General features: G+C 48.0%; 1 protein-coding gene across 1 annotated transcript; it reads right to left on the bottom strand.

Moving 5' to 3' along the window:
- Positions 1-344: 344 nt before the first annotated feature.
- On the bottom strand, positions 345-24,284 carry Adora2b (adenosine A2b receptor). The gene is made up of 2 exons (XM_020184230.2): positions 23,431-24,284; positions 345-1,673 (listed from the first exon to the last, which is right to left on the bottom strand). Exons 1-2 carry the CDS (start codon positions 24,141-24,143, stop codon positions 1,010-1,012), a joined length of 1,377 nt encoding a protein of 458 aa, XP_020039819.2. The 5' UTR covers positions 24,144-24,284; the 3' UTR covers positions 345-1,009.
- Between the last annotated feature and the right edge of the window lie 844 nt (positions 24,285-25,128).

Below are 25,128 nucleotides of genomic sequence, written 5' to 3'. Positions count from 1 at the left end.
GAGGGGCTCATAAATCTACAGTATCCTTGCAGGAGCTGAAGAAATGAACAGACAGATGAAATGAATGACTACAGCCTAGGAAACTCCTATCCTTGTGCTCCAAAACCACAGGATGCTAATGAATAAATGGCTGGGTGAAAAGCCCAAGGCTAAGCATGTTGCAGTGCTGATTGGCAGAGCCCTGTATTACATTGAGGTATTGCGGGAGAGTGAGACTGACGACTTTGTTAATTGGGAAACTTGGACTGAGTTACCAACTTACTTTTTTTTAAGCAGCTTTCAGGGTAAAGTATTGACAAACAGTAGTACAGCTGTGTATAGCAAGTCAATGAAGCACCCTAAGCTTGTTTTTAAGTGTTTTTATTTCACTGAATATACACACACAGTTATGTAACTTTACCTAATTTTCATACTTTCAGTTCTAGTAACTGGCCAAACTTGAACTTGGGAGAGAAGCAAAATTCAGTTCCTAGCTCTAGAAAGGGGAATCCAATGGAGAAAGGCTCCCATTTCTCCAGTTTCTTCCTCTAGTGTTTTACAAATGGAAAAGAATGGAGCTTAAAATTACTTGATGATAGTTCTACTTAGGAGAGTATCATTCCCTAAATATAGCAGTTTCTTGATTGAAGAATTATGTTTTTAGTTTTCTTAGTTGTCTTCCTGGGAACAAGTATAGATTACTACAGCCAACTTTTTTTTTCCCCTTACCTTTAAGTAAAAAAAAAAAAAAATTGCATAATAATTCACAGTATTTCACAGTAAAATAGTTTGTCATTTTCTACCATGAATGAGGCAGATTCTTAACAATAGTCTTTTAGAATCCATTCAAGTCGTCAGCATCCTCCACACAGTAAGAGCAGCCCAATAGAATCATAAATCTATTTGTCAACCCTTGGAGCATGCTCAAAAGCATAGGCTTGTGGCTATCTTTCACAGTAAGAATCAGCGTTGTGTCCTGTTCTGTTCTTTATTATGAATTTGAGCCTTCTCCAAGAGGCCAGAGCCTAGGTCATAAGCCCACATTAAGAGCAGGCTGTGTCCCGGCCTGCCCATTTCCACTTTTGATATCTGTCTGACAGAGAATGTATCTGGAGATGATTTTGTGAAAAGTGTAGCGGAAGTCTCGGTTCCGGTAGGCATAGACAATGGGATTGACAACTGAATTTGCATGTGACAGGAGAATGGCCACATTCATTGCCCACTTGGGTTTATTCTTAGCCAGAGCTGGCTGAAAAAGAGAGACACAGTTGATAGCATGTACTGGTAGCCAGCATAGAGCAAAAATCCCCACGATCATGGCCAGTGACTTGGCTGCATGGATCTCCCGCTGGAGGGTGGTCCTTGAGTGGTCCATCAATTCCGTGCGCTGAAGTTGCCTGCAGGCCACCATAAAGATCTTGATGTAGATCATCAGCATTATTAGCAGTGGGGGCAGGACACACCCAAAGAAATTGAAGTATACCATGTAGCTCATGGGGACCACATTTTCAAAGAGACACTTCACAGGGCAGCAGCTTTCATTTATGGTTCCATCCCAGGACTCCGTGCAGTTGTTGGTGGCACTGTCTTTACTGTTCCACCCCAGGAACGGAGTCAATCCAATGCCAAAGGCAAGGACCCAGAGGACAGCAATGACCACTCTTGCTCGTGTCCCAGTGACCAAACTTTTATACCTGTATAAAAGAACATCATCTGTTATGGTCAGTTTACAGTACTCTGCAACCAAAACCCAAGAGCCCACCTCTGCTTTTGTTTCATGGCACTTTAATCCTAATACCCTTGAAGTTCAACCTCTGGGGCACCACGGTCATTACCTTAAACACTAGACAGGCAAGCAGGTGTGAGCAGCTCTAGCCAGCTCAGTAAGATTTTCATTCTTAACTTAGTAACTCATTTCTGTTTAGTGACAAAGGACAGTCAATGACAAGAGTTGAAGACACCTTAAGGGGAAACTTTCAAATTACCTTGGTACTGACCTTTGAGTCTAGGTCTTCTATCAGGTGCTGTTCTAGGTAGTTGAGATACAACAGTGAACAGAACACACAGATCTCTACCAAATGCACTAGGGTTTGAACTCAGGGTCTTGTACTTCCTAGGCAAGTGCTTTCCCACTTGAGTCACACCCTCACCAAATGTTAAAGAGACCTACATTTTAGCAAGGGGAACATAATTAGCAAATAGTATGGAAATACTTATAGTATGAAAATGAAAAGGCAGAGTAAGGAAGATCAGGACTTGAGAGGGATAGCTTTTATTTTTTAAAGAGGTTGGTCAAGGAGGGCTTCATTGGTAAGGTAACAATTGAACAAAGGCCTGAGGAGCCCAAGCAGCACTACCCATGGCTCTGGACAAGCATCTCTTCTCCCACAAATACCACAAGAAGTTTGCTTCAGACTATAGGCAGAATTATTTCTGAATATCTCTACAAACTGTAGGAATAAAAGGTCTAGCAGTGCCTTTGTCTACAGAGAACTGTTAGCAGCAGAACTGATAAAAATCAGCAAGTAAATACTAATAACTTGTCCATAATATGTATGTATGAGTCACAGTACCTTCGGGCATACCTGTAGGATAAAGCTCGGACTCATTGGCATAGTATGCATAGCCCTACAGGCTTTAGTGTCACCTACCCAGTTCCTGATTGCTGGCTCTCTTTTGGGTCCTCTTTCAACATCAACCAAAACATCAGTTCCTCTCAAGGGTCACCTCCTTTTCTGGTCACCATTCCATTCTCTAGCCCCAAACACACACTTGTCACAGAGCCTATTTATGTAACATGTTTCCCCCAACCAGAATGACAGCCTCCTAAGAACAGTCTCTTTGTACCGGCATCCGCAGGGCCTAGCACAGTGCCCAGTACATAGAAGGTTCTTATTAGTATGGCCCTTATGAATACATTCACTTGTTTTCCACCCCCACCCCCATACTGGAGATTGAACACAGGGCTTTGCACATGCTAGGCAAGCACTCCACCGCTTGAGCTGTACCCTCAGCCCTGTTATCTGATAGAGTAAAGCAATACTATACTTACTAGGAATACTTGATGCAGCAGCCTGGACAAGCAAGAGAACTAATACAGTTTGGTAAGGAAGCTAACTGAGTTCTTGCATAGTGATCTCTGGTCTTTTCTGCTCCAGGAGCGAGCTTCTCTCAGAAATAGGCAGTAGCGGAGGCCTTTACTACAAATGGCCCGCTGGGCTCAGTTGCTCACTGAAGTTTTCTTGGCCAGTGAATCCACCTATTTCCAAACCCTTTCTGCTTCCCTCCTTATTCAGGAATGCAAAGCTTTTTTAAAAATGTTATTCTATGCCATTGCCTCACCAGAGATGGGAATAACACATCCACAGGACAACAGGAAAGCCTCCTGAAGGCCAAGCACTTAGAGCCATAGGGTTCATGCCCATGAGGCAACTGCTTGAGTTACACCACAGCTCTGCCCCTCAGGCGACTCAGCAGTGCTGAGGCAGAGTTCAGCTAATCAGCCTTGGTGGATGGATTCTACTTGGGGTTAGCAAATCATGGTGCTTCCATTGTCTTATCAGTAATTAGGGTAGATAGTGAGGTGTTCTGACCAATGAGACATAAAAGGAAGTCTACTAGAGAACCTTCAGGAAAGCTTTACTTCTTGGCAAAAGGAGAGACCCAAGGGGAGAGCTCTGCTCCCATTTCCATCCCTTTCTGCTTTTGATACTTTTGTAGACAGCTGTGATGCCTACAGCTGCAGCAGCCATCTTATGACTATGAGAGGCAAGCATGAAGACAAAGTCAATGGCAAAACAGAAGGAAGGAAAGACCAGGTTCTTGACAACATCTTTGAATGACTAGACCAACCTAGGAACCTTCATGGCTCCATATTCTTGTCTCAAGAGATAAATGTCTTTATTTCTTATACCACTGTTAGGTATTCTGTTATCTGAACTATACCATGCTGTTTTTTACTTTTCTGAAAAACCAATATTAGATACAAAGTACTCTGTACAAGGAGGGTTCATGGGGACAGCAGAACTCAAAACAACAGAAATCCACCCACATCTGATCCCAAAACTGCTGGATTCTGCACATGTGAATAACTACTTCTATGCCAAATTGTCTTGGATAAGGAAAGGAAAACAGCAGATTCCATTAGGGAAGCAGCTGTTCACAGCTTGCTCTGTTAACCCCATCACTACCTCTTCCCTGTTGGCTATTTCATTTAAAGAGTTCTTCCTTTGTACCACATGCTGTGCTAGACCCTAGAAACCTAACCCCAAGGAACGTAAGCTAATGGAAGAGACAGAAAATAAGTAAACATACAAATATGTCATTACAAATTGGGATAGGTTTGGCCATACCAAAATGAACAGAGTGCAGCAATAAGAGACAGACAAGGAGACCTTAAGGATAAGATGTCAGGGAAGGCTTCTCTTAATCAGAAAGCCAATGAATGAGAAAGTGAAAAAAGTGAAGTAAGAGAAAAACATTCTAGGCAGAACAGCACATTTTCAGACAGGAAAGAATATTCCCTCAAGAAGCAAAAGGACCACCACCCACGCCTGCAATCCTAGCTACTCAGGAGGCAGAGATCAGGAGGATCACGTTTCATAGCCAGCCCAGGCAAATAGTTCCCGAGACCCTATCTCAGGGGGAAAAAATAAATCACACAAAAAGGGTGTAAGCCCTGAGTTCAAACCCTAGTACTGCAAAAAAAAAAAAGGCAATTGAACCTGAGGAGGGAGGGCCCAGTTTGTAGGCCATGGAGAGCCACTGAAGGCTAATTAGCAAAGGAATGGCACTGGTTTATGTTGTAGAAAGCTCATCTGGCCATAGGATAGAGAAGATGGTAGCAAGAAGGGAAGCCAAGATCAGTTAGGAAACTTTCAGTAGCTGATTCAAGGGAAAATGCTGGTTTGGAGCAGGATGATGCAAGTGAGCATACACTCTAGAAGTAGAACCCACTGGTCTTAAAGATGGATTGGATGTAGCAAGATGAAAATTCAAGGGTGACTCATGATTCCTAAGAGTTTTCCCCCAATATATGAACATTTACTGAAACAGGATTAAGTGAAGGGTGGGTTACAAAGTCAAGAGAAGTATGGATGTTAGCAAATTGATGAAAATGATCCATGGAAACAGAAGACACAGAAAGCACTGATTGTTAAAGAAGCAAATGGGCTGGAGGATGCCTCAATCAGTAGAGTGCCTGCCTCACAAGCATGAAGCCCTGGCTTCAACCCCAGTACCACCATCACCAAAAAAAAAAAAACCAAAAAACGAGACAGGTAGTTGAAGGATGCAGGGGTCAGGGGCCATGTGGAGGGAGTGTCTCAGTTGAGGAAGAAAGAAGGAGGGTGACAGCCAATGCAGGAAGAGCAAAGGTTGGGTGGTGACAAGATTGGAGCAGTGTCTCCTTTGAGAGCTGCTGTTAAACAGAGGCAGGAAGAGAGTCATCAGCTGAGGAAAGGAGAGAAGGGAGACTAAGAGGGGTTGCCAAATCTCAGGGAGAACACGTAGTGCAGCTTTTGAAGTTGGCAAGGTGCATGCTGGGACCATGGGAGCTAACAAGGAGGAAAGACTGAGGGAGTAAGGAACTGAGATCAGGAGGCAGGACACTTAAGCTAGTGAAGTCTCCAAGAATGACAGCACTAGGGAGACAGAGAAAGACCAGGAAGCCAGAGTATGGCAGCAAAGAGGGGGCAGTATGTTTGGACAATGGGAACTTCAGAAGTTAGGGGGGCTGGGAGCACAGATCATGTGGTAGAGCACTTGCCTACTAAGTGCAAGCTTCTGGGTTCAATCCCCAGTGCCATTTGTAGAGGGTGGGGAAGAGAATACTCTGGAAAGAGGAGTGGAGAGAACCAAAAGAGAGCTGCAGCCCAGAACCCCCTGAACTCCAGGGAGTAGGGAAGAGACTGGTCTCAGTGGGGGCGGATGGAGGAGGAGCACTGAGGAGGGAAGAGGTGGGGGACCCAGGCATTTGGCAATGCTCAGAGGGCACAGTACTTGGGAAGGAGAGGTGGGACCTTGTGTCCATTCAACCTGGGGAATGTACAGAGTATTGTGGGATTGAAAATCATTTCCTAAGGACCCAAAATATTTAGCTAAAGCTGAAACATACAACCCATGTCTCTACCTTTATCTTTAATATGCCAGAAAAGGGAACCCATTTTCTATCTTCAGATTTCCTAACTCTCTAACTAGCAGATAGTTTTCCAAGTTTGGGGGAGAGATGCCTGCAGACCCCTCCCCATAAGAACCATTGATGTAGCACCAGGCCACCAGCGCAGCGCCTATGCCCCTGATGCTTCAGTGTGCTCCATTGCGTACCTTCTGAAAGAGAGCGATGCTGCTGGCTCTGCTGCAGCGTCCAGTAACACCCTTAGTGAGGGGTATAGTGGGGCAGGGGCAGCCTGTCTAATTAAATTTGTAAGCAGGGACTGCAAGACCATCTTTGCAGCTGCAGAGAAGACTTGGTGGGTTTTCTCAGAAGTTCCCACCTGCAGCAAGAATGCGCTGAGAACAGAGGTGACAAAACCACAAGAAGCAGAAGCTCTGAATGCATACTCCAGGGACAAGTGAACTTTGGAGGGAGGGGGAATAAAGGAGGAGCTGAAAGAGCAATAGAAGAGGAAACCCAAACCATTTCAGGGGAATACCAGTTTCCAGGTCCGGCTGCTGGTCTCTCCAAGCAGCCTTTACTTTTGCTTTTTGGCAGTAAAGACTTCTTTGCTTTTTACTCTGCCAGCGTTCCTTGCTTTAATTCTTTAGAGTTTAGAGAACAAGAGCCCATGGTAGCTGAACATCTCAAACCCATGCATCACTTCCACACTAATTAAGTCATACCTTATAAGTGAGAGCTGCTAGCCCAGGTTACACCAAAGCTCAGAGAGATTAAACGATTTGCCCACTGCCATTGAATTACAAAACACAAATCCAATCTAATCCAATTCCAGTTTTGCCCTGAGTGGTCATTTTCCCACTAAGGGACCTATGGCTTTTTAGTGCTCGTCTCGCAAGGCTCAGCTCCCCCCTTGGCCTTACCCAGCCATGGGTCAGTTGCTTCAGTTTCTTCCTCCAGATACATCTGTCCTTGCTAGAGCTGCTTGCCAGATCCAAGGAGTGCCACTCTTGGCAGCCACATAAGAACTATGACTAGAAGGGAGGGTCCTCTATTAGCCTCTTGGGAAGCTGTCATTAGGCAGAAAAAAGAGGCATGCTCTTTTTCTACTTTGCTGGAGGACATGGCCAGACTCCACAGGTATCACCTCCATAGGGAGGAGGTTTGGGCTCTAAAGACAGAAGTACTTTTAGCTCTGGAGCTCCAGCTCTGTAGTGGCAGGACAGCTGGCTTCTGTAGGACATACCTTAGGACCCAGGCCCAGGGAAGGAGGCAGGGATGCTGTAGAACAGGCAGGTGTTCCTGTACTGTGAAGGATGCTGGAAGGACCGACCCTGAGAGTCCCTGACACTGAAAGCTGTGGTCACCCCTGCATATGTTCTTGTCTCCCACCTCCAACTGTGTTCCATCCTTTCCCTGGACACCTGCCTCCCTCCCCAGCTTCTACCCCTTTATGTGGGCCCCACATCTGGTTCTGTGTGCCAGTGGCTGTCAGAACATCCTCGGGTGTGCATCTAAATGACCATCTTCCCAAAACATTCCTGAAAGGCACAGGCCAGTCCATTCACTCGCTGGTCCCTGTGCCAGTCACTGTTCTGCTGTAGAGGGCACCAGGCACTGCAGTGAGACCAGGAAGCAAGACAACCACCTCGAGTGTAGGAGAGAAAATGACAGGCAATGGAGAAGTGAATGCAGAAAAGATAGGCAGTTTCATTATCCCCAACAAGCCAGGAACAAGTCCAGCCTTTGTGGCCCACACTAATGGGGTGTTCTGGGAAAGTCCACACTCTGGGAAATTGCTGTGCCCCATCACTGTGTATGGAGCTGTGCTGGGATCTGTCCATTCTCCTTATAAGGAACTCATTAGCTAAGGAGATTGATAGAAAAACAGTCACATGGAGGGAATCAACAAAAGGGAACAGTGTGAACACTGTGGTTATATAATGAAGGGGGCAGGGGACAGGAGAAGGCTGCATAACAAGTGCTGGCCTACTTATGGGGCAGGGTCCTGCTCTCTATGGCCCAGCCTTGGAAATCAATCACCAGTTCTCAGAGTGCTCCCAGTCAGAGCACCCAGGGCAGCTACTGTGGGCCGTGACACTAAACCTGGTGAGTTCAGCCATGGGCTGCACAGAGCCTGGGATCCTTGTCGGAAACCTTCAAGCTGCAGCTGCAAATTTCAACATTGGTAGAATGTGTACAAAAGCACTTTATAGGGCTGGGGGAGGTAGTAGTGTAGAATGTTCCTAGCATGGGTTCAGTCCCCAGTACTTGGCAGGAAGGGGGGTGTGCTTTACAAATGATTGAGTTCTATCACTGCTTTCTGTTTTTGGCAGGACCAGGGTTTGAACTCAGGGCTTCATGCCTGCAAAGCAGAAGTAGAGTTACTACTTGAGCCACACCTCCAGTCTCTCTCTCTGCTTTTTTTTTTTTTTTCAGTACTGGAGTTTGAACTCAGAACCTACACCTTGAGCCACTCCACCAATGATGGGTTTGTTTGTTTGCTGTGATGGGTTTTTTCAAGATGGGGTCTCTTGAACTATTTGCCTGGGGCTGGCTTCAAACCAAGATCATTCTGATCTCTGCCTCCAAGTAACTAGGATTACAGCCGTGAGTCACCAGCACCAGGCTTCTATCACTGCTTCTTAAAGCTGTTTGCTTGGGGTGTTTTCTTTGTATTCGACCTTGCCTACAAGTTTTATTCCTCTGTAAATACGGACGTTTCTGCTATAAATCAACACGTGTATTCTGAGAAAACTTCATGTTCTCTAAAACTACACATGAATAGCAGGACTTCCTTGGAAAACAGGTTTAGGGAAGACCATTCCAAACCTATGCTATTTTGTAGCTAGGTCCCTCAGAATCACATGGGCTACCACCTGTCACAGTGCCTATTAAAATGCTCCCAAAAGTCCAGTGGAAATCTTGGTAAACTTCATTAGAGCAAGGCCTGTATGTGCCATGTCACTGCAGATGAGGGAGGCGCTCTAAGCCAGGGCACAGAGGCAACGCAGCCTGCCCCAGCCAGGCTCCAGCAGGCTGGGGTGCAGCTCTCTGAGGAAGGGGTGGCAGGTGCAAGTAGTTTCACTTTCCATGTTCCAGGAGCCCACAGGAGTTAGCTGCTCAGCACTCAAGCTGGGGGGGCTTTCTCCTTTCCTTCTGAAGACTAACCCTCTTCCCATTGTCCCACATCCTTTGCCTGGGCAAAATAGAACACGAACAAAGCAAACATCCTCCCCCTCCTTCCCTATCACATGAGAACTAATTCGCAGGATGGAAATCTACATGTCCTGTAGTACACCACTGTACTCCCCTGGCACCCCATGATGGCCCCGAGCACCCCTCCCATGTGTCAGCCACACAACCATACATTCTCTGTCTCCTCAATAGTAGAGGCTCTACCTTACCATGTTGCCCAGGCTGGTCTCAAACTCCTGGGTTCCTGGCTCAGCTTCCCAAGTGCTGGGACTACAGGTATGAACCACTATGCCTAGCTCTGTTGTTTTTGCATAAGAATGGTTTTGATTGTTCCTTAATTGTCTGCTAGAACTCATTAGTGAAGACACTTGGGTCTAAAGTTTCCTTTGTGAGACGGTTTTAAGTTACAGATTCTATTTTAATAGATACAGTGCTATTCAAATTTTCTATTTCTTCTGTTCATGTATACTTTTTTAAAAATTAATTACTTTGGTGGAGTTGGGGGTAGTAACCAGGACCTTGTGCATGCTAGGCAAGGACATTTACTACTTAGCTACACCCCCAGCCCATGAATACTTTGTAAAAATCCTTTTTGTTGGTTCCATGGGAGATGTGAAAAAATTGGGAGCAGGTGTCATCATACAAATGCCCCTCTTCTACAAGTTAGTGTGGAGTCTGACAGGCTTATCCACTGCTAACTAATCTTCCTCCCAGCTTTGGCTGCAGTTGTTTTGTTTTTGTGGTACTGGGGGTACATGCTAGATAAGCAGCACTGAGCTACACCCCCGGTTCCCAATTTTTTTTTTTTTTTTGAGCCAGGTCTCGCTATGTTACCCAGGCTGGTCTCAAACTCCTGAGCATAAGTGAATCTCCTGCCTCAGTATCTCAAGTAGCTGGGACTATAGGCATGCACACTGCACCCAGATCTTCCCCCTGTTAATTAGTAGATATCTGTGGCACATATTTTGAGACATTGTATCTTTTTCCTCAAACTTTCACCCATGAGTTTTGTCATTTATTCTATGATAGTTGCCCAAATGGTGATCTGCTTAACTCTGTCATTTCTTCTCATTAATTATATTAATTATATTCTATTATAACGAAGAGTTGTTCCAGCTCACTATTTAAAAAAAAAATATCTCCAGCCAGGTGCAGGTGGCTCATGCCTATAATTCTAGCTTGTGGGAGGCAGAGATCAGGAGGATTGAAGTTCAAAGCCAGCCCCCAGGCAAACAGTTCAGGAGACCCTATCTCAAAAAAACCCATCAACTAACAGGACTGGGTGGAGTGGCTCAAGTGATAGAGTGCCTGCACAGCAAGCATAAGGCCCTGAGTTCAAACCCCAGTACCACCAAAAACACAAACAAACAAAAATGCTAGCTCTGTTTATTGCTAGGGCCCAAAAGAAATGACACTCCAGCAGCAATGGGCAAACCTACCTAAATCTTCATTTCTATTCTCCCAACTTATAAGGAACCAGAGCCCTTGAGAAAAATCTGGTTCCAAATCTGAGCCTGGAATATCGTTCTGTGCCAGTAAATAAGGAAGTGCTCAAAAATGGATAGGAACACTCAAACAGAAGTGAAGCTGAAGAGGCTCTCGGGGGCCAAATTTGGGCATCAGAATGATTCATAGGAATAGGTTATAACTCACTGAATGAAAGTAAGATTCCACATCCCCACACTGCATTAAAAACAAAAAAAAAAAACAGAACAGCAAGGAGAAGGTAAAATATTCTTTACAGAAGAATACCAACTGACAAATGTGGAAGGAATGAGAAAATAAATGATCACTTTATAACCACCATGGTAACAACTGATTCAGGCATGAGTCATGAACGGGAAAGCACACATACTTTTACAGTGAAGAACCCTGGCACACACAGACTTCCCCCATGATCAAATTTAACATGTCAACAATTGGACCAACAGTTGTGTGCCTTCTTATGAGGTAGACCAACAAGGACACTATGTCACTCTTGCAGATAGTGTTGCCCCCAAAACATGTAAACTGAATGCAACCGTAAGGAAGCAATCCAGCCCAAATTGAGGGACATTCCGGAAAACAAATAACCCAGACTCCTCAAAAATGTTAATGTCTCGAAAAACCAAAAATAAAACTAAGAAACTGTTTCATAAAATTAAAGGAACATATTAAATGCAAGCATGACCTTTCACTGGGAGCTGGACTAAAAAAAATATATAAAGAATATGATTGAGATAACAAGGGATGTCTAAATACAGGCTGTAGTATTTATTAAAATTCCTGAGTGGAGTAACTTTGTGTGTGCAGGTGTGTTGTGTGTGTGTGTGTGTGTGTGTGTGAGAGAGAGAGAGAGAGAGAGAGAGAGAGAGAGAAAGAGAGGGGGGCAGAGAGAGAAAGCAAAGTTGGCAAAACATTAACAATTTCCAAATTTAAGTGAAAAGTACAGTTAGCCCTCCTTAGTGCAGGCTCCAAATTGAAAATATTGAGAAAGGGCTGTGGGGGGTGGGGTACAGTGCCTGCCTAGCAAGCATGAGACCCCAGGTTCAAACCCCAGTATCACGGATATGTACAATCTTTCTTCCTTGCCATTACTCCCTAACCAATACTATGGAACAATTTACTTACACAGCACTGACACCATAATAGGCACGGTAGATTATCTAGAAATGTTTGAAAGCATAGGGGGAGTACACAAGTCATATGCAAATACTATGCAGTTCACATAAAAATTGAGCATGCTCAGATTTTGGTGTCCAGGGGGCTCTGGACTCATCCTCCACAGACACCAAAGGACAATCATTTACTGGAATTCACTGTACTAGTTTTGCAATTTAAAAGTTGTAAAAAAAACTATACTACTTCAGGATGACTCATTATTTCTGAAACTACAGACTGCATTTGATTAGTCACGTGGACACAAATAAGTGCGCAATTTTTAAAATGTCCCTGCAATTAAAAAACTAGGTTGCTAATGATTTCTGAAAATGTCAAGTTCAGGAGATACTTAACCCTCTCCAACAATGCAGGCCAGTCCCTATTAAAATCTCCCTGCTGGTGTGAATGAAACAGGCTCGATTTCCTCCTGCCCCTCGAGTTTCTCCTACCTCACCTCTTGGGACATGCTACGTGGATTCTTCTCTACAGGTGAGCTTGTCTAGTCATATCAGAGCTAACTGCCCGCAGTACATGTGTGCATGCTCACATGCACATGTCCTCACATATGTGCACACCCACAAACTGCCAACTCCAGAATGTCACAGGGCAGTGACTGGACAATGTCCTGAGAGTAATGAGAGATAACAGACACAAACCCTGCTCTTAATGGAAAAGGGATGGCAAACCTTAGCAGGCTACAAATAATGAAGAAAGGGCAGCAAAGAACCCTCTGACCTCACAGGGAACAAAGTCATTTTAAGGAGCACAGTGAAAACAAGGGATGGAAGGAAAAAAGAGATGGAAGAACATTCCAGGCAGTGGAGAAAGCATGAGCAAAGGCATCAGCAAGATCTGAGAGTTGAGAGAGGTCCTGAGAAACCAGGGTAGAAAAACAGAGGGGAGAAGAACCAGGACTGGAGCCTGGCATCCTGGAGTAGGGCAGAGATGGAGATAGGACCAAGGAGGGAGGGAGAGAGGATAAAGTACAGCCAACAGGCCCTGGTTCTGTACTATCATTCAGCACAGCTTCATAATTCAGCAGCGGTGCTGAAATCAGCGTGGACATGGAGACAGCACACACAGAAACCTGCATGGGGAAGTTCCAGACAGTGAGAATGGAGTCACACAAGCAGCAAACCAAAGAAGATGCCATTGAAGGAGGTGGGAAAGGAAAGGGTCTACAGAGGGAGAGGCTGCCACAGGAGGCAGGAGAGAGAAGCAGTGCTGGACTCCTACAGAGCAGCAGTACCTGGGCCCAGCCAGGGGAAGGACTAGCCAGCCCCAAGTTCCCCAAGACCTACTGTATCTCTCAACCTGCAGGCACAATCAAGGCCTATGACACAGCTTCATCCATACTTTTCCAAAGCCCCCTGTCTTCAGAATGGTACCACCAGCTGCCCAGAAACCTGGGAGTCACCCTGGACACTGCTCTCCTTCAGTCCAACATTCACCCAAGTCACCTAGTCTTGAACCTGTCCCCGTGATCCCATCTTCCAGCCAGAAGCCATCACTGGATGGTGGTAGCAATTAGATCCACTGGCCATCCTTCTAGCTCACTGTCCACCCTCGCTAACCACCCACACTTATCTACAGCTGCAAATCTCATGCCTGTACATTCTGCTCAGGCTGGCACTAACCAGCCACCTTTGTAGGCCTGGTTCACTGATTGATTGTGGACCTAGGGCCCACCTGTGGCTCTCAGGCACTTTCCTAACCTGGTCTCTTGGTGGTCTATGTGGCTTGACTGAGCCTCTCTGCTCCAATCTCTGTCAGGTCCCTTGGCTGGTGTCAAACACCAATCTTTTCTAAAGGTGAAGAAGTTCAGATTTTGCACACCTCAAAAATCTTCAGATTCGTTGAGTGCCTGTAGCTCACACCTATAATACTAGCCACTCAAGAGGCAGAGAACAGGGGGGATCGAAATTCAAAGCCAGGCCAGGCAAAGAGTTCAAAGACATCTCAAAAATATGCAACACAAAAAAAGATCTGGGGACTTAGCTCAAGTGATAGAGTGCCTGCCTAACAAGCCTGAAGCTCTGAGTTCAAAACCCAGTACTGCTAAAAAGAAAAAAGTCTCCAGACTCTGCACCCATCTCTGTGGACTCACCCTCATCATGCATGGCTCCTTTCTTCTTACCTGGATGGCAACTGGCTTCCCTATGTAATCTTGTCCCCTCTAATCCATTCAGTTGTCCCCCAGAGGGGCTGTTTAAAAAATGCAAACTTGAGGGCTGGGGATATAGCTCAGTGGTATAGCGTTTGCCTCGCATTCATGAGGCCCCGAGTTCAATCCCCAGTACCACAAAAAAAAAAAAAAAAAAAAAAGCAAACCTGAGCATATTAAACTCTTGATTAAAGTTCTACATTGCCTTCCAGGTCCCACCTAATTATCACCCTTCACAAAGCACATCGAAACAAATTCATAATCACCCTAAAAACAGAAGTCAGGGGTGACATAAGCAAGCCAAGTATTTTGATGAGTACAGACCATGGAGTCCTAAACTGGAAACATGGATGACTGGGAAGAGAGAATCTAGCAGACAGCAGAAACCAGAAAGTGACTTAGAAAAGGAACCGAAATTGAGGGAAAGATAGTCTGTGGACCAGCGCTGTGGGCTGCCTACACCACCAAGGACCTGTGGCATTTGCCCCTTCTTTCCCCAGCCCCAAAGCTGGAGCTCGAGACCTGGTGCTGGAGGACGGGGTGCAAGGAAGAGTGGTGATCACGTGCACTCTGTACCATGCGAAGGAGTCTGAACCATGTGAATCCCAGCAATCTTTTAAAAAGCTGATTTGGAAGTTTAAATCTTAAAAGTAAAACCATGAATGTTACATTAAAAAAATAGAGTAAGTGGGGGAGGAAGTCAAGGAACTCTCCAGAGAAGAATTAAAAAACTAAAGTATTAGACTCTATAAAAGAACATTTAAGAGACAAAGAAAATCGGTCCAGGAGAGAAGCTATATATCTATTATGAACGAATCTCAGAAAAAAAAAAGAACAGAGAAATGGAGAAAAGAAAATATTCTTTTAAAATTTCAGCACTGAAGACAGACCCAGGTCTTCAGATTGAAAAGATTCACCAGTAGTGCCACCTCCAATGAAGGAGAAAAAACAGATAATATTCAGACCCAACCTCATGAAATTTCAGAACACTAGTGATCCCAAGTCTTCCAGAGAAGATATTTACAAGTTATAAATAGGAATCATATACACATCAGGTTTCTTCAGCAACACTGGATGTCTGAGCATGGTCCTCAGATTTCTGAGGGAAAACGTTTCTGAACCATATCCAGTCAAACAACCGACAAGTGTGAGATATAAGAAATTTATGATCCCTAGCCCATCCCACAGGGACCACCAGATTTTTCCCACCATTTGCCCTTTGAATTTATTTAAAAAAAAAAAAAAAGGCCTTTAAACAAAAACCGTTGTTCGGGCTTCTATCCCACCTGACCAGGGGCCATCACTGCTTTCTCTATGGTAACTTTCCTTCACTTCTAATAAACTTTAGTACATTTCAAAAACAAAATTTGTAATGTATAAGAAACCAGAAAGTTTCTTCCACGTCCTGGAAAAGCTTCCTAAGGATGTGTACTCAAAACCAACAAACGTGAAACCCTAGAAAGAGGAAAGAAAACAAGGAAGGGGAGAAACAGCAGAACCACTTCCAGGACGAGATGAAGGAAGTCACAGCAGCTGGGTGTGCACCACACTGCAGAGGCACGCTGACATTCAGCAACCAGGATGCGTGTAATGAGGTAGGAAAGTGTGGTTCCTCCTTCAGCTTTCTTTTAATTTCCAGATAGGAAATCCATGATCTAAACATGAAGCAAAACAAAATGTGGCATAATTTTGAGTAACAGATTACATCCACAAATAGAACTCATATGACCTGGACATTATAACAGTCTCCTTAAGAAGCATGGGTGAAGTGACTTTACTGCATTTCCTTCTCAATCATGCTATTCCACCCTGCAGTGAATACAAAATATGTGGGTAAAACACTATACATGCTACATACTGCTTTCCAGTTTTCATGTACTTGCCACACAGCTCAGGAAGCTTTATTATAACTACAGACGAGTGACTTTCCACAGTTCATCTATGCATGTGATTCGATGTCTTCACAACACTACGGATGACCCCTTTGAAAGTGAAACCTCTATTAGGCGGTGTTCTAAAGAAGAGCTGACAGAAAGCAGGAGTAGAGATGGGGAAGAATGGTGGCAGCATATTTCTCATTGTGCTTGACAGTTAACCGATACTATCTACAACTGATGAGTTAGAAATACAGGCCGAAGTAGCCACAGCGGGTGGGGGAGGGGAAGAATCAAAGGAAAAGGAAAAGGAAAACTGGAAGGAATGGGGGCAGGGGAATGCGTGCGTGAGACAAAATCCTGACATCATGGTAGGGAGTCAACTGATGGCTTAAGGCTAGGAGCACAAACAAGGTGTCAGCTGAACAGTGACCCTTGGAGGATCACCAACAGCAATGGTATTGTGGGTGGGTGGCCCAGGAACAAGGGCTGGCGATGGTCAAGGAAAGGGGGCTTTTTCTTTCCTCTTTGTACCCTTCTGTACTGTGCCCACTGGTTGATTTCTAACATACACACAAAACCCACTTAACTCTTTTAGGGACTCACCAACATATTTAGGACAAAATCCAAGCCCCTTAGGAAGCCTCCAGGCCCTCCCTCACCTGCCTGCTCCACCCTGCAAGGGCGCCTGGGTCCACCCCACCTCCCCAGCCCTGATTCACCTGTGCTTACACACCCCGGGGTTTCTTGCCCTCTGCTCCCTCCCATGGGCTCCTCTCCTAGCCCAATGTTCTTCCCTCCAGTGAGTTCAGCCCACAAAACTCAAGCATCAGCCCTCTAGAAAAAGCACCCACTCCCTCAGTCAGACTGAATTAAAGGCTGTCCTTGAGCGTGAGTCTGTCCTCAACTTGAATTCTGTCCAAGAAGATCCACTGACTATGCGCCATTAAGTTCCTGCTGCCAATGGCAGTGTCTCCAGCCTGCTAGCCTCAGAGTTCAAGAGTACATCATGGTAACACCCTCACCCAGTTCCTGACAGCAGGAGATGAATCTGAAGCAAGGCTGGGCCTTGGTTCCCCATCTAAGGAATGAGGTGTGGGGGGAGTGACCCCCCCCCCACAACAAGTCCTTGTAGCTGCTACTCAAATTCTGTAAGCTATCATGTACTCTGGCCCTGGTACAGCTTCCTCCTCCTTCACTTGTCGGCCATGTTACTCTTCAGCTGGTCTTCTCCGGCCCACCCTCGTCTGCGGTGCCCTCACTCATCTTCCACTAGCTGGGAGCGCTCACGAGGGGTTGTTCTTGCAGAACACGGTGCAGCAGTCACATGCTGGCTCAAGGCTCCTAGAAGACAGGCTCACCCAGTCCTAGCTTCTGTGTGACTAAACATAACTCCCTCAGCCTCAGGTCTGTGAAGTGTCCGTCCCCATCGAGACGAGGCATGTGAGGTGTCTCCCCACAGAAAGGCTTTGAAATAGTGGCTGCTGTTCACGATATTACAACCTCCAACATCCAAGGTAGCTAAGGCCATATTTCTCCACATCTGTCTCAGCAGGGTAACTCACGCTGCAGTCATGAGGTGACAGATCAGAAGAGAGATACCCAGGCTGGAGACCCCATGCACCTGGTTGCCGAGAAATGAATGCAGACTGAGTGACTTGGGAAAATGTTTGCTTGCTTTTGTTCCTTCACACACGCTCATTGTCCAGATTACCAAAGGCAGCGCCCATGTTTTTCAGAACTCAAAAGAGATGGACATCTCAGGACAAAGCCTGGGCAACTGTCCTACAGGTGTGTGGAGCAGCTGCAGACTGCGGTGCTCTGTGGGTAGCTCCAGGCCTTGGTCCCAGGGCAGGACTCGTTGTGGCCAAAAGGACCCTCCTCTTCCCATCCCTCAGGGGAGCCTGACAACAGCCTGAGTGCTTGTCAACTCCACTTCTATCTCCCCATGCACTCCTGATAACCGTCCAGCTAGATCAGGCCTACTTCTACCCCCAGCCAAGGGATGGAACTTTCAGCTGCAGGCTTAGGGGCCTCACTGACCAAACCAGATCTGGGCCTCTGCCCAAGCATGCGTGTGCCCAGCAGGGAATCATGCTTCCAGGAACAAGCTGCCCACTGCTCTAGCTGGGCAGCAGGTTCTACCAGCCAAATAAATATGGTCTCAGACAAGAACCAACTACGGTTCCTGCTGTTGGGTTCAAGGTTGTTGCTCCAGGGCTGGAGGGGAGCTGAGAGGGCTGTGTGATAACAGAGTATAAATGACAGCAAAACAACACCCAAGTCCTGGTGACTCCTGGCCTGCACTGACAGCAAAAGCCAGGACCTGCAGACTGTGCCCTAGTGTCTGCAGCAATCTGTTCCCAGCCTAGCCCTCTGTTCCAGGGCTCCTGCTGACTTGCCTACTGGTCCCAGGACACCTCTGAGCCTTGTGCCACCCTGTCCTTTCCCAGGCCTGTGAGGGATCCTCTCAGAAAATGGTCTTCCTTCATTTCTTCATTAAAACTTACTAGATCTGTCAGGCATGGTAGAACATGCCTGTAGTGCATTCTACTTGGGAGGCTCAATCAGGAAGACAGCTTGAGTCCAGCAGTTCAAGGCCAGTCTGGCAACACAGCAAGACCCCATCTCAAAACAAACAAATGGAAAAAGTTATTGGACCAGCTTTTCTTCTGATGTCACCTTAGTAAGGAGCTCTGTCCCTTATTGTGGATCTCCTATCTTGGACCCTCCCCTCCTACACCTCTTTTTTCACTGTCTCCCCATCCTGTCCCAGCTCTTCCCCTGGGCATGCCACACCCCTACACAAGCTCCTTTCAGCTGATAATTCTTATGTTCATTCGTAGTGTGGGTCCCTAGCCCCACGCCATGTGTCATGCCCAGTGCTGAGGTTCTAGAAAGTGAGACAAAATCCTGTCTCACAGAGCTCACCTGCTGAGCTCCCAACTCAGTAAGGACATCATTCAAAGAAATGAATAGTTAAGGGTAAATAAACAGAGCTGAGAAAAGCCTCTTCAGATTCAAGAGGGAGAAGGAAGAGAGAAGGAGCAAAGTTCTGGGGTTGGGGAAAGCACTTGGTGAGTGATGTTGGAAGGGGCGCAGGATGGGGTGACAGAAGCCAAGTCATACAGGTCATTGGGTTGTCACCCTAAGTGCCACGGTAGCACTTTAAGGAGGGAATGATATGATCTGACTTGTTTTAAGTCATCCTCTCTGGCAGCTGTGTAGAGCAAGGTTACAGGGGAGCAGGAGGAGACAAGGTGGGGGCTCCCCAGTGCACAGCAGGAGGATATATGAAATGAGGTCCAGGAAGTGCCCACAAGATTCAGACAAAGGGGATGCGGCACAGGTGAATGACAGGACTAATCAGTGGTATCGTGGTGACAACAGAAATGGAAGAGACTGGATGACTTGTTGGAGAGGTCTGCTGGGGAGGGAAGGAGTAGTCAGGCAGAGTTGGTTTAAGCCCATCCCATGTTGATGGGTGGTTTCTTCGGCTCCTCTAACAAAGTACCATAAACCCAGTGGCTCAAAGCAGCAGCAATCTATTCTCTCACAGTCTGGAGGCCAGAGTCTGAAATCAAGGTGCTGGCAGGTCCGGGCTCCATCCAGAGGCCCAAGGGGAGGATCTGTCTTGCACCTTTTCCAGCTCCTATAGTTGCCCATGTCCTTGGCTGTGGCCACTCCCTCCAATCTCTGCCTCCACTGTCACATGGCCTTCTCTATGAATCTATCGCAAAAGGGTGCCAACTATACTTAGCGGCCACCCAGACAATGCACAAGCCCCCTTTCGTGAGCTCCAGAGAAGGAAATATTCTTTCTTCTTCCGTTATGTTTTTGGATTTTTTTTTTTTTGCAATATACAGGAATATTCACAGGTTCTGAGGACTAAAACATGTTTATCTTTTGGGGTCCACTGTTCAATCCACTATGATGCGAGTGAGCTGGAAGGGAAAGATAACACTGATACAGGAGGAAGATGGAGGCTAAGGAGTGGAGTTGTTGGGAAGGCTGGAGAGGTAAGACCCAGAGCTGAACATTTTCCTTCCTGCTTTATTTTCAAATATAGTTCAATTTTTCTAAGTTTTGAAAAAAACATTCACGATCTCCTGCCAACTCCCACCTAAATGCAGATCACATTTTCACCCAAGGCACAATGTCTTGCTACCTCCCAGGTGGGACATGTGTGACAGAGCAAATGCCTCAGTGTGACAGAAGGCAGGGAGGGCGACAGGGTCAGGGTCCAGGGACGGGCACAAACACACCCCATTCTGTTCTGTTGACCCAGCCAGCCAAACACTCCCTGCAAAACACCCTCCTTCAGCTCTGACATCTGCTTGACCCAGCCAGACATCAGCCCTACCAGAGACTCAACCACAGCAAAGAGGGAAACTGAGTCCATGGAGAAGGGCAGGAAAGGCTCCCAGAGTGAGTCATGGTCACCCCCTGCTCAGGTGTGTGTGTGGCATGGAGGGGAACAGGATTACATTTGGGAGGAGGAAGTGCTCCTGCTGGAACCAGAACAAGCCTGAGGATGAAGTGAGAGCCAGGAGCAGCTGTGCGCAGACACAGGCTCACCTCCCACAGCCCGGGAGCCCCCACCCCAGCCCTGCTATGAACCTCCATTACAGCCACTGCTGATAGCTCCCCCAGACCAGACCCTCTGTGAGGACAGATGTCAGGAACTGTCTGTGGATTGACCAAGAGGATAAGTAGACCTTCTGTCTAAGGACACCTCACTCTGAAGGCAAGGGGAGGGACCTGATGCAAGTAGACAGTCCAAATTTGTCAAGTCAGACCAAAGTTGTCATTTTTGTACCTAGCATCACCTCTGGGTTCCCTTTTCCTCCTGTGTTGTCATCTCCTCCATGTTAGTAAACAACCTGCCAACCCAGCCTGTGTCAATCAAGCACAGGGGAGCCTCAGGCCCCCCACACTCTCAAACAAAGTTTGAGAATTCTCAAACTTTGGTTTGTTCCCAGAGGGGCCGTGGTCTGAGCTGATGATTCAGCTGAAGGCAGAAGGCCCACCTCAGGCTGCAGCTCAGTGAAGCATGAGAACCCAGGTACACTTCTCAACCCCCAAAGCAAAGCCAAGGTTGTGGACAGATCTCACACCCACATGGAGGAACTGGGGCACTTCTTGTGCAACTCTTTCAGTCCTCTCAGCTCTGTGGACAGGCCAGGAGTGGGGAGGATGGGACAAGCCTCCTGGCGACCCCACTCAGCCTCTTCCCTACTCCACTTAGATCTTGCACTCCTGCCCTTAGCAAATGCAAAAGAGAAGTGAGGGGACCGTGATTCACATCTGTTTCCCCTTAACACACCCACACCCATTTTTTTTTCAGGACCCCACCCAGCACAAACCAAGACAAGAATTAACAGATTCAAACTTTTATGGAACTTCCTGCTCTATCACTGTGGCATAAGAGATTCTTGCAGTAACTCTCTGATGAACTGGGGTGTCTCTGAGGCTCTACCAGGGGCAAGCCCCAGGGAGTCCCCTTCACTGGGCAACTCAAACTGAGGGTGTGTGACTTCTCTGTGGCATGCAAAACGTCCAATGGCCTTCATGTACCCACTATGTGAATCAGGAGGCAGGGAAGGGACCCGTAAGAGAGAAGAGGATGCGGTGAGGCCCCGTACCTAGAAAATCCCTAGGCTCTGTCACACCTGTAGGATGCATGAATCCTCCTGGTCAGGTGCCAAGGGCAGCAGCACGTGGAACAGCACAGACAAGCACTTCGTGCTCCTGGCTGGCCAAGCAGGAGGTTCCTGCTCCTGTTGGGACCCAGAGCACGACCCACAGGGACCAGGCTCAAAGATCTGCCTGCTAAAAAGGCTTCTTCGGAGCATTCTCCTGCTCAATTCCCACAAACCCCTTTCCCTGAAAACCACCAGTTCACTGTAGGCAGGATCCTCCTCCAGAAACAGAATGCTTTGCTCTCTGTTTCTCCAACACTGGTGCCACACACGGCCCTGCAAGACAGCCTGCTGGCATGAGTGAGAACACAGTGCCAGCTCTGAGTTCAAGTCCTGCCTCTGCCACTCATTCCAGATGCAACATTCTGGCCAAGACTCTCCTCTCCCTGAGCCACCAGGCCGTCATCCACAGGATGCGTGCAGAAAACAGTACCTATCTGCTGGACTTACTGCAAGGACTAAAGGAGGTACATTTCACATAAACTGCCTGGCACACAGCTGACACTCAGTAAATGAGCTCCTTCCCTTCTCTTCCTACTCTTGCAACTAGTTTCCCTGTTCAGTTTCTTTAGTTCCAAATGTAGAGACCCCAAGCTCACCTCAGAAACGCCAAAGGGGCCCAGGCACCAAAGATAATAAACACATTCAGCAAATCCTCAACTTTAAATTCATCTGCTACAGCTGGGCGCTGGTGGCTCACACCTGTAATCCTAGCTACTCAGGAGGCAGGAATCAGAAAAATCACAGCTGGAAGCCAGCCAAGGGAAATAGTTCTTTAGACCCTATCTTGAAAATACTCAACACAAAAAAGGGCTGGTGGAGTGGCTCAAGTGGCAGAACAAGCATGAGGCCCTGAGTTCAAACCCCAGTACCACAAAAAAATTAAAATAAATTCATCAGCTACAACTGGGATCCACTCCTTGCCAGCTGGCTCCATCCCCTAAATCCTCGTGATTTTGGTGTGGAAAGGGGAGAACTGATTTAAGCGCATTCAGAGAGAGCAGACAGGATATGTTCTCCAGTTTTCTAAAGTCCTGGTGGCACTTCTCAGGCTGCTGCGACAGGGTAGCAAGGTATAAAGAAGGTTACACAATAGCATGGAGTCAGTCGCTAAGGCTGCTCATTTGTGTTTGGCGAACCAATAAGCACTGTAAGTCTTTTAAAAAGCATATGGAAGTAATTTGAGTCACCATGAAACATGCAAGGACAAGTGTCGGTAGCATTCCCCAAAGTTAACCAGCACCTTCCCCTCGGATCTGCATAGCCGCCTCATCTCACAGCAGGCACATTCTGAAGTTGGGTCCTGAATACTCAGTGTCCATTCTGATAGTGGGAATTCCCAGCGTCTAAAGGGCAAATTGGCCGAAGCCTCCCCGACCCTTAGCACTGGTCCCTGAGACCCACTGTGGCTCTCATGGACACCACGGCTGCGGGAGAGGGGTGCAAACCTCCCGCGTCCTCCCGGGGCCTCTAGGCGCCCGCAGGGGCGCTTTGCCCCGCGCAGCGCTTCCTGGAGCCCATAACGCCGATTCCCTTGGAGGGGCTCGTGCATCCAGGATGCCTGGAGGGGAGTTACGAGGGTCTTCGACTCTGGTGCACCGACAGGGTCTCGGTAGCCCGGGTGCACATATCTGGGAATGGCCGTCCTTCCCGCCCTGTGCGCCCTTAGCCTGACCCGTCTGGGGTCCCCGAAAGCAGGATGGACCCTCTGTGGGGCTCTCACGAGGCCTTGGGGTCGAAACGCGCCACGCAGCTCACCTGAGCGGGACGCAGATGGCCAGATACCTGTCGACGGCCACGGCCAGGAGGCTGAAGATGGAGCTCTGGGTGAGCACGAGCACGAAACAGGCGAGGAAAAGGCAGCTGTGGAAGTCCGTACAGAAGCCCAGGCTGATGGTGATGGCAAAGGGGATGGCGAACAGCCCCACGGCCACGTCGGCCGTCGCCAGGGACACCAGGAAGTAGTTGGTGGGAGTCTGCAGCGCGCTCGACGTGCCCACCGCCACACACACCAGCACGTTGCCGGCCACCGACAGCGCGGCGATGGCCAGCTCCAGTGCCACGTACAGTGCGTCCTGCGTCTCCAGGGTCATGGCCGGGCCAATCGAGTCCCGGGCGTCACCTACCATAATCGCACCGGGCTCGGAACAGCCTCGTGGGCCCCGCCAGGCATGGCCGGAGCGACAAACCGCGCCTCTGCCACCCGAGTCTGAGCTGCTCCGCTCGCGCGCTCCGGACACGGGCCCTGGGGGCGCGGCCTCGAGGAGGCAGCGGCGCCCATTGGTCGGCGCGCACGCCCATCTCGGACTCCTGGGAGTGGCACCGCCCCCCTCGCAGGAGCCCCGGGGTCCGCTCGAGCCCGGACCCTTCCCGGAGGGCAGCGCGTGGGGTCCTCGTGGTGTCGGGTGTCTAGTAAAACCGAGTTGCCGGAAGTCGGCGACTGTGTCCCGAACGGTCGTACTGCCTTCCATTCGGGGCACCTGTTGGGGTTGGACACCCGCTAGTCCCGGGGAGCCCCTCGGGAGAAGACACCTCGAAGCCACTCCACCGCTTGGTGGGCGAGTGAGGTCCTGCGACGCCCCTGGGCGGGCAGCGCTCCTCCTGCAAACTGGACGGGACGCGGCCGCCGGAAGGAAGGGAAGGGGGAGCCGCGCCCGCAGGCTCTGCACGCGCGGCCGCCTGGGGCCGCTCGTTCCCACCCGAACCGTGGGTCAGGTCGGGGCGCCGACGTGGGGGTGCCTCTGCTGTGTCGCGTCCCTCGCGACAGCTCAGTCCCCCTTCCTAACGCCGTCTTTTTCCCTTCACATCCGCCCTGGGTCAGCCTGGATCAGTTCGCGCCTCCTCCGTGACCCTACACCCCTAGTTCCGAACCTCTCCCCTCCAGCCCTACCCGCCCCTAGAGCCACATTTGTCTCCTGGAAGGGTCGCTAGGGCAGCCTGGTGCGCCCAAACCCACTCGTTCTCTTCAATCCTCCCCACCCTCGCGCTGCCGCCTTTTTCTGGGACTCACTTGTGGACTCCCCACCTCACCCACCTCTGGGAGTGTGTGGGCGTCAGAGCCTCCACTTCCCGCACGCCCTGCACGGCCGCGACCCTCGCTTCTCTCCACCCCTAAGAGGTTCGCAGGTCCCTCAGCCCTCCTGTTCCCCATCCCTCCCTCTCTGCCACGTCCAATGATGGTTGCACAGTTCTATGAATATATAAAACAAACAAAACCACTGCATTGTACTTTTAAATGGATGGATGGATGGTTTATAAATTACCTCTCTACGTAGCTGTAGCTGTCATAACAGACATGAATGGTAGGTAGTATCTACCCAGGTCTTAACAAGGACAACAAAAACCTTCCTAGCTGTATTAGGTTATTTTAGGGAATTTTTTTTTTCTATTTTCCATGAAGTTTTGTACTTCTCTAATTTTTTTTAAAAGTCTTTTGAAACTTTTATGCATTTTTGT

This window comes from Castor canadensis, chromosome 11, assembly GCF_047511655.1.
Source record: "Castor canadensis chromosome 11, mCasCan1.hap1v2, whole genome shotgun sequence".
In the NCBI taxonomy this organism is placed as follows: Eukaryota; Metazoa; Chordata; class Mammalia; order Rodentia; family Castoridae; genus Castor; species Castor canadensis.
This window is presented reverse-complemented; position numbering and strand designations above follow the sequence as displayed.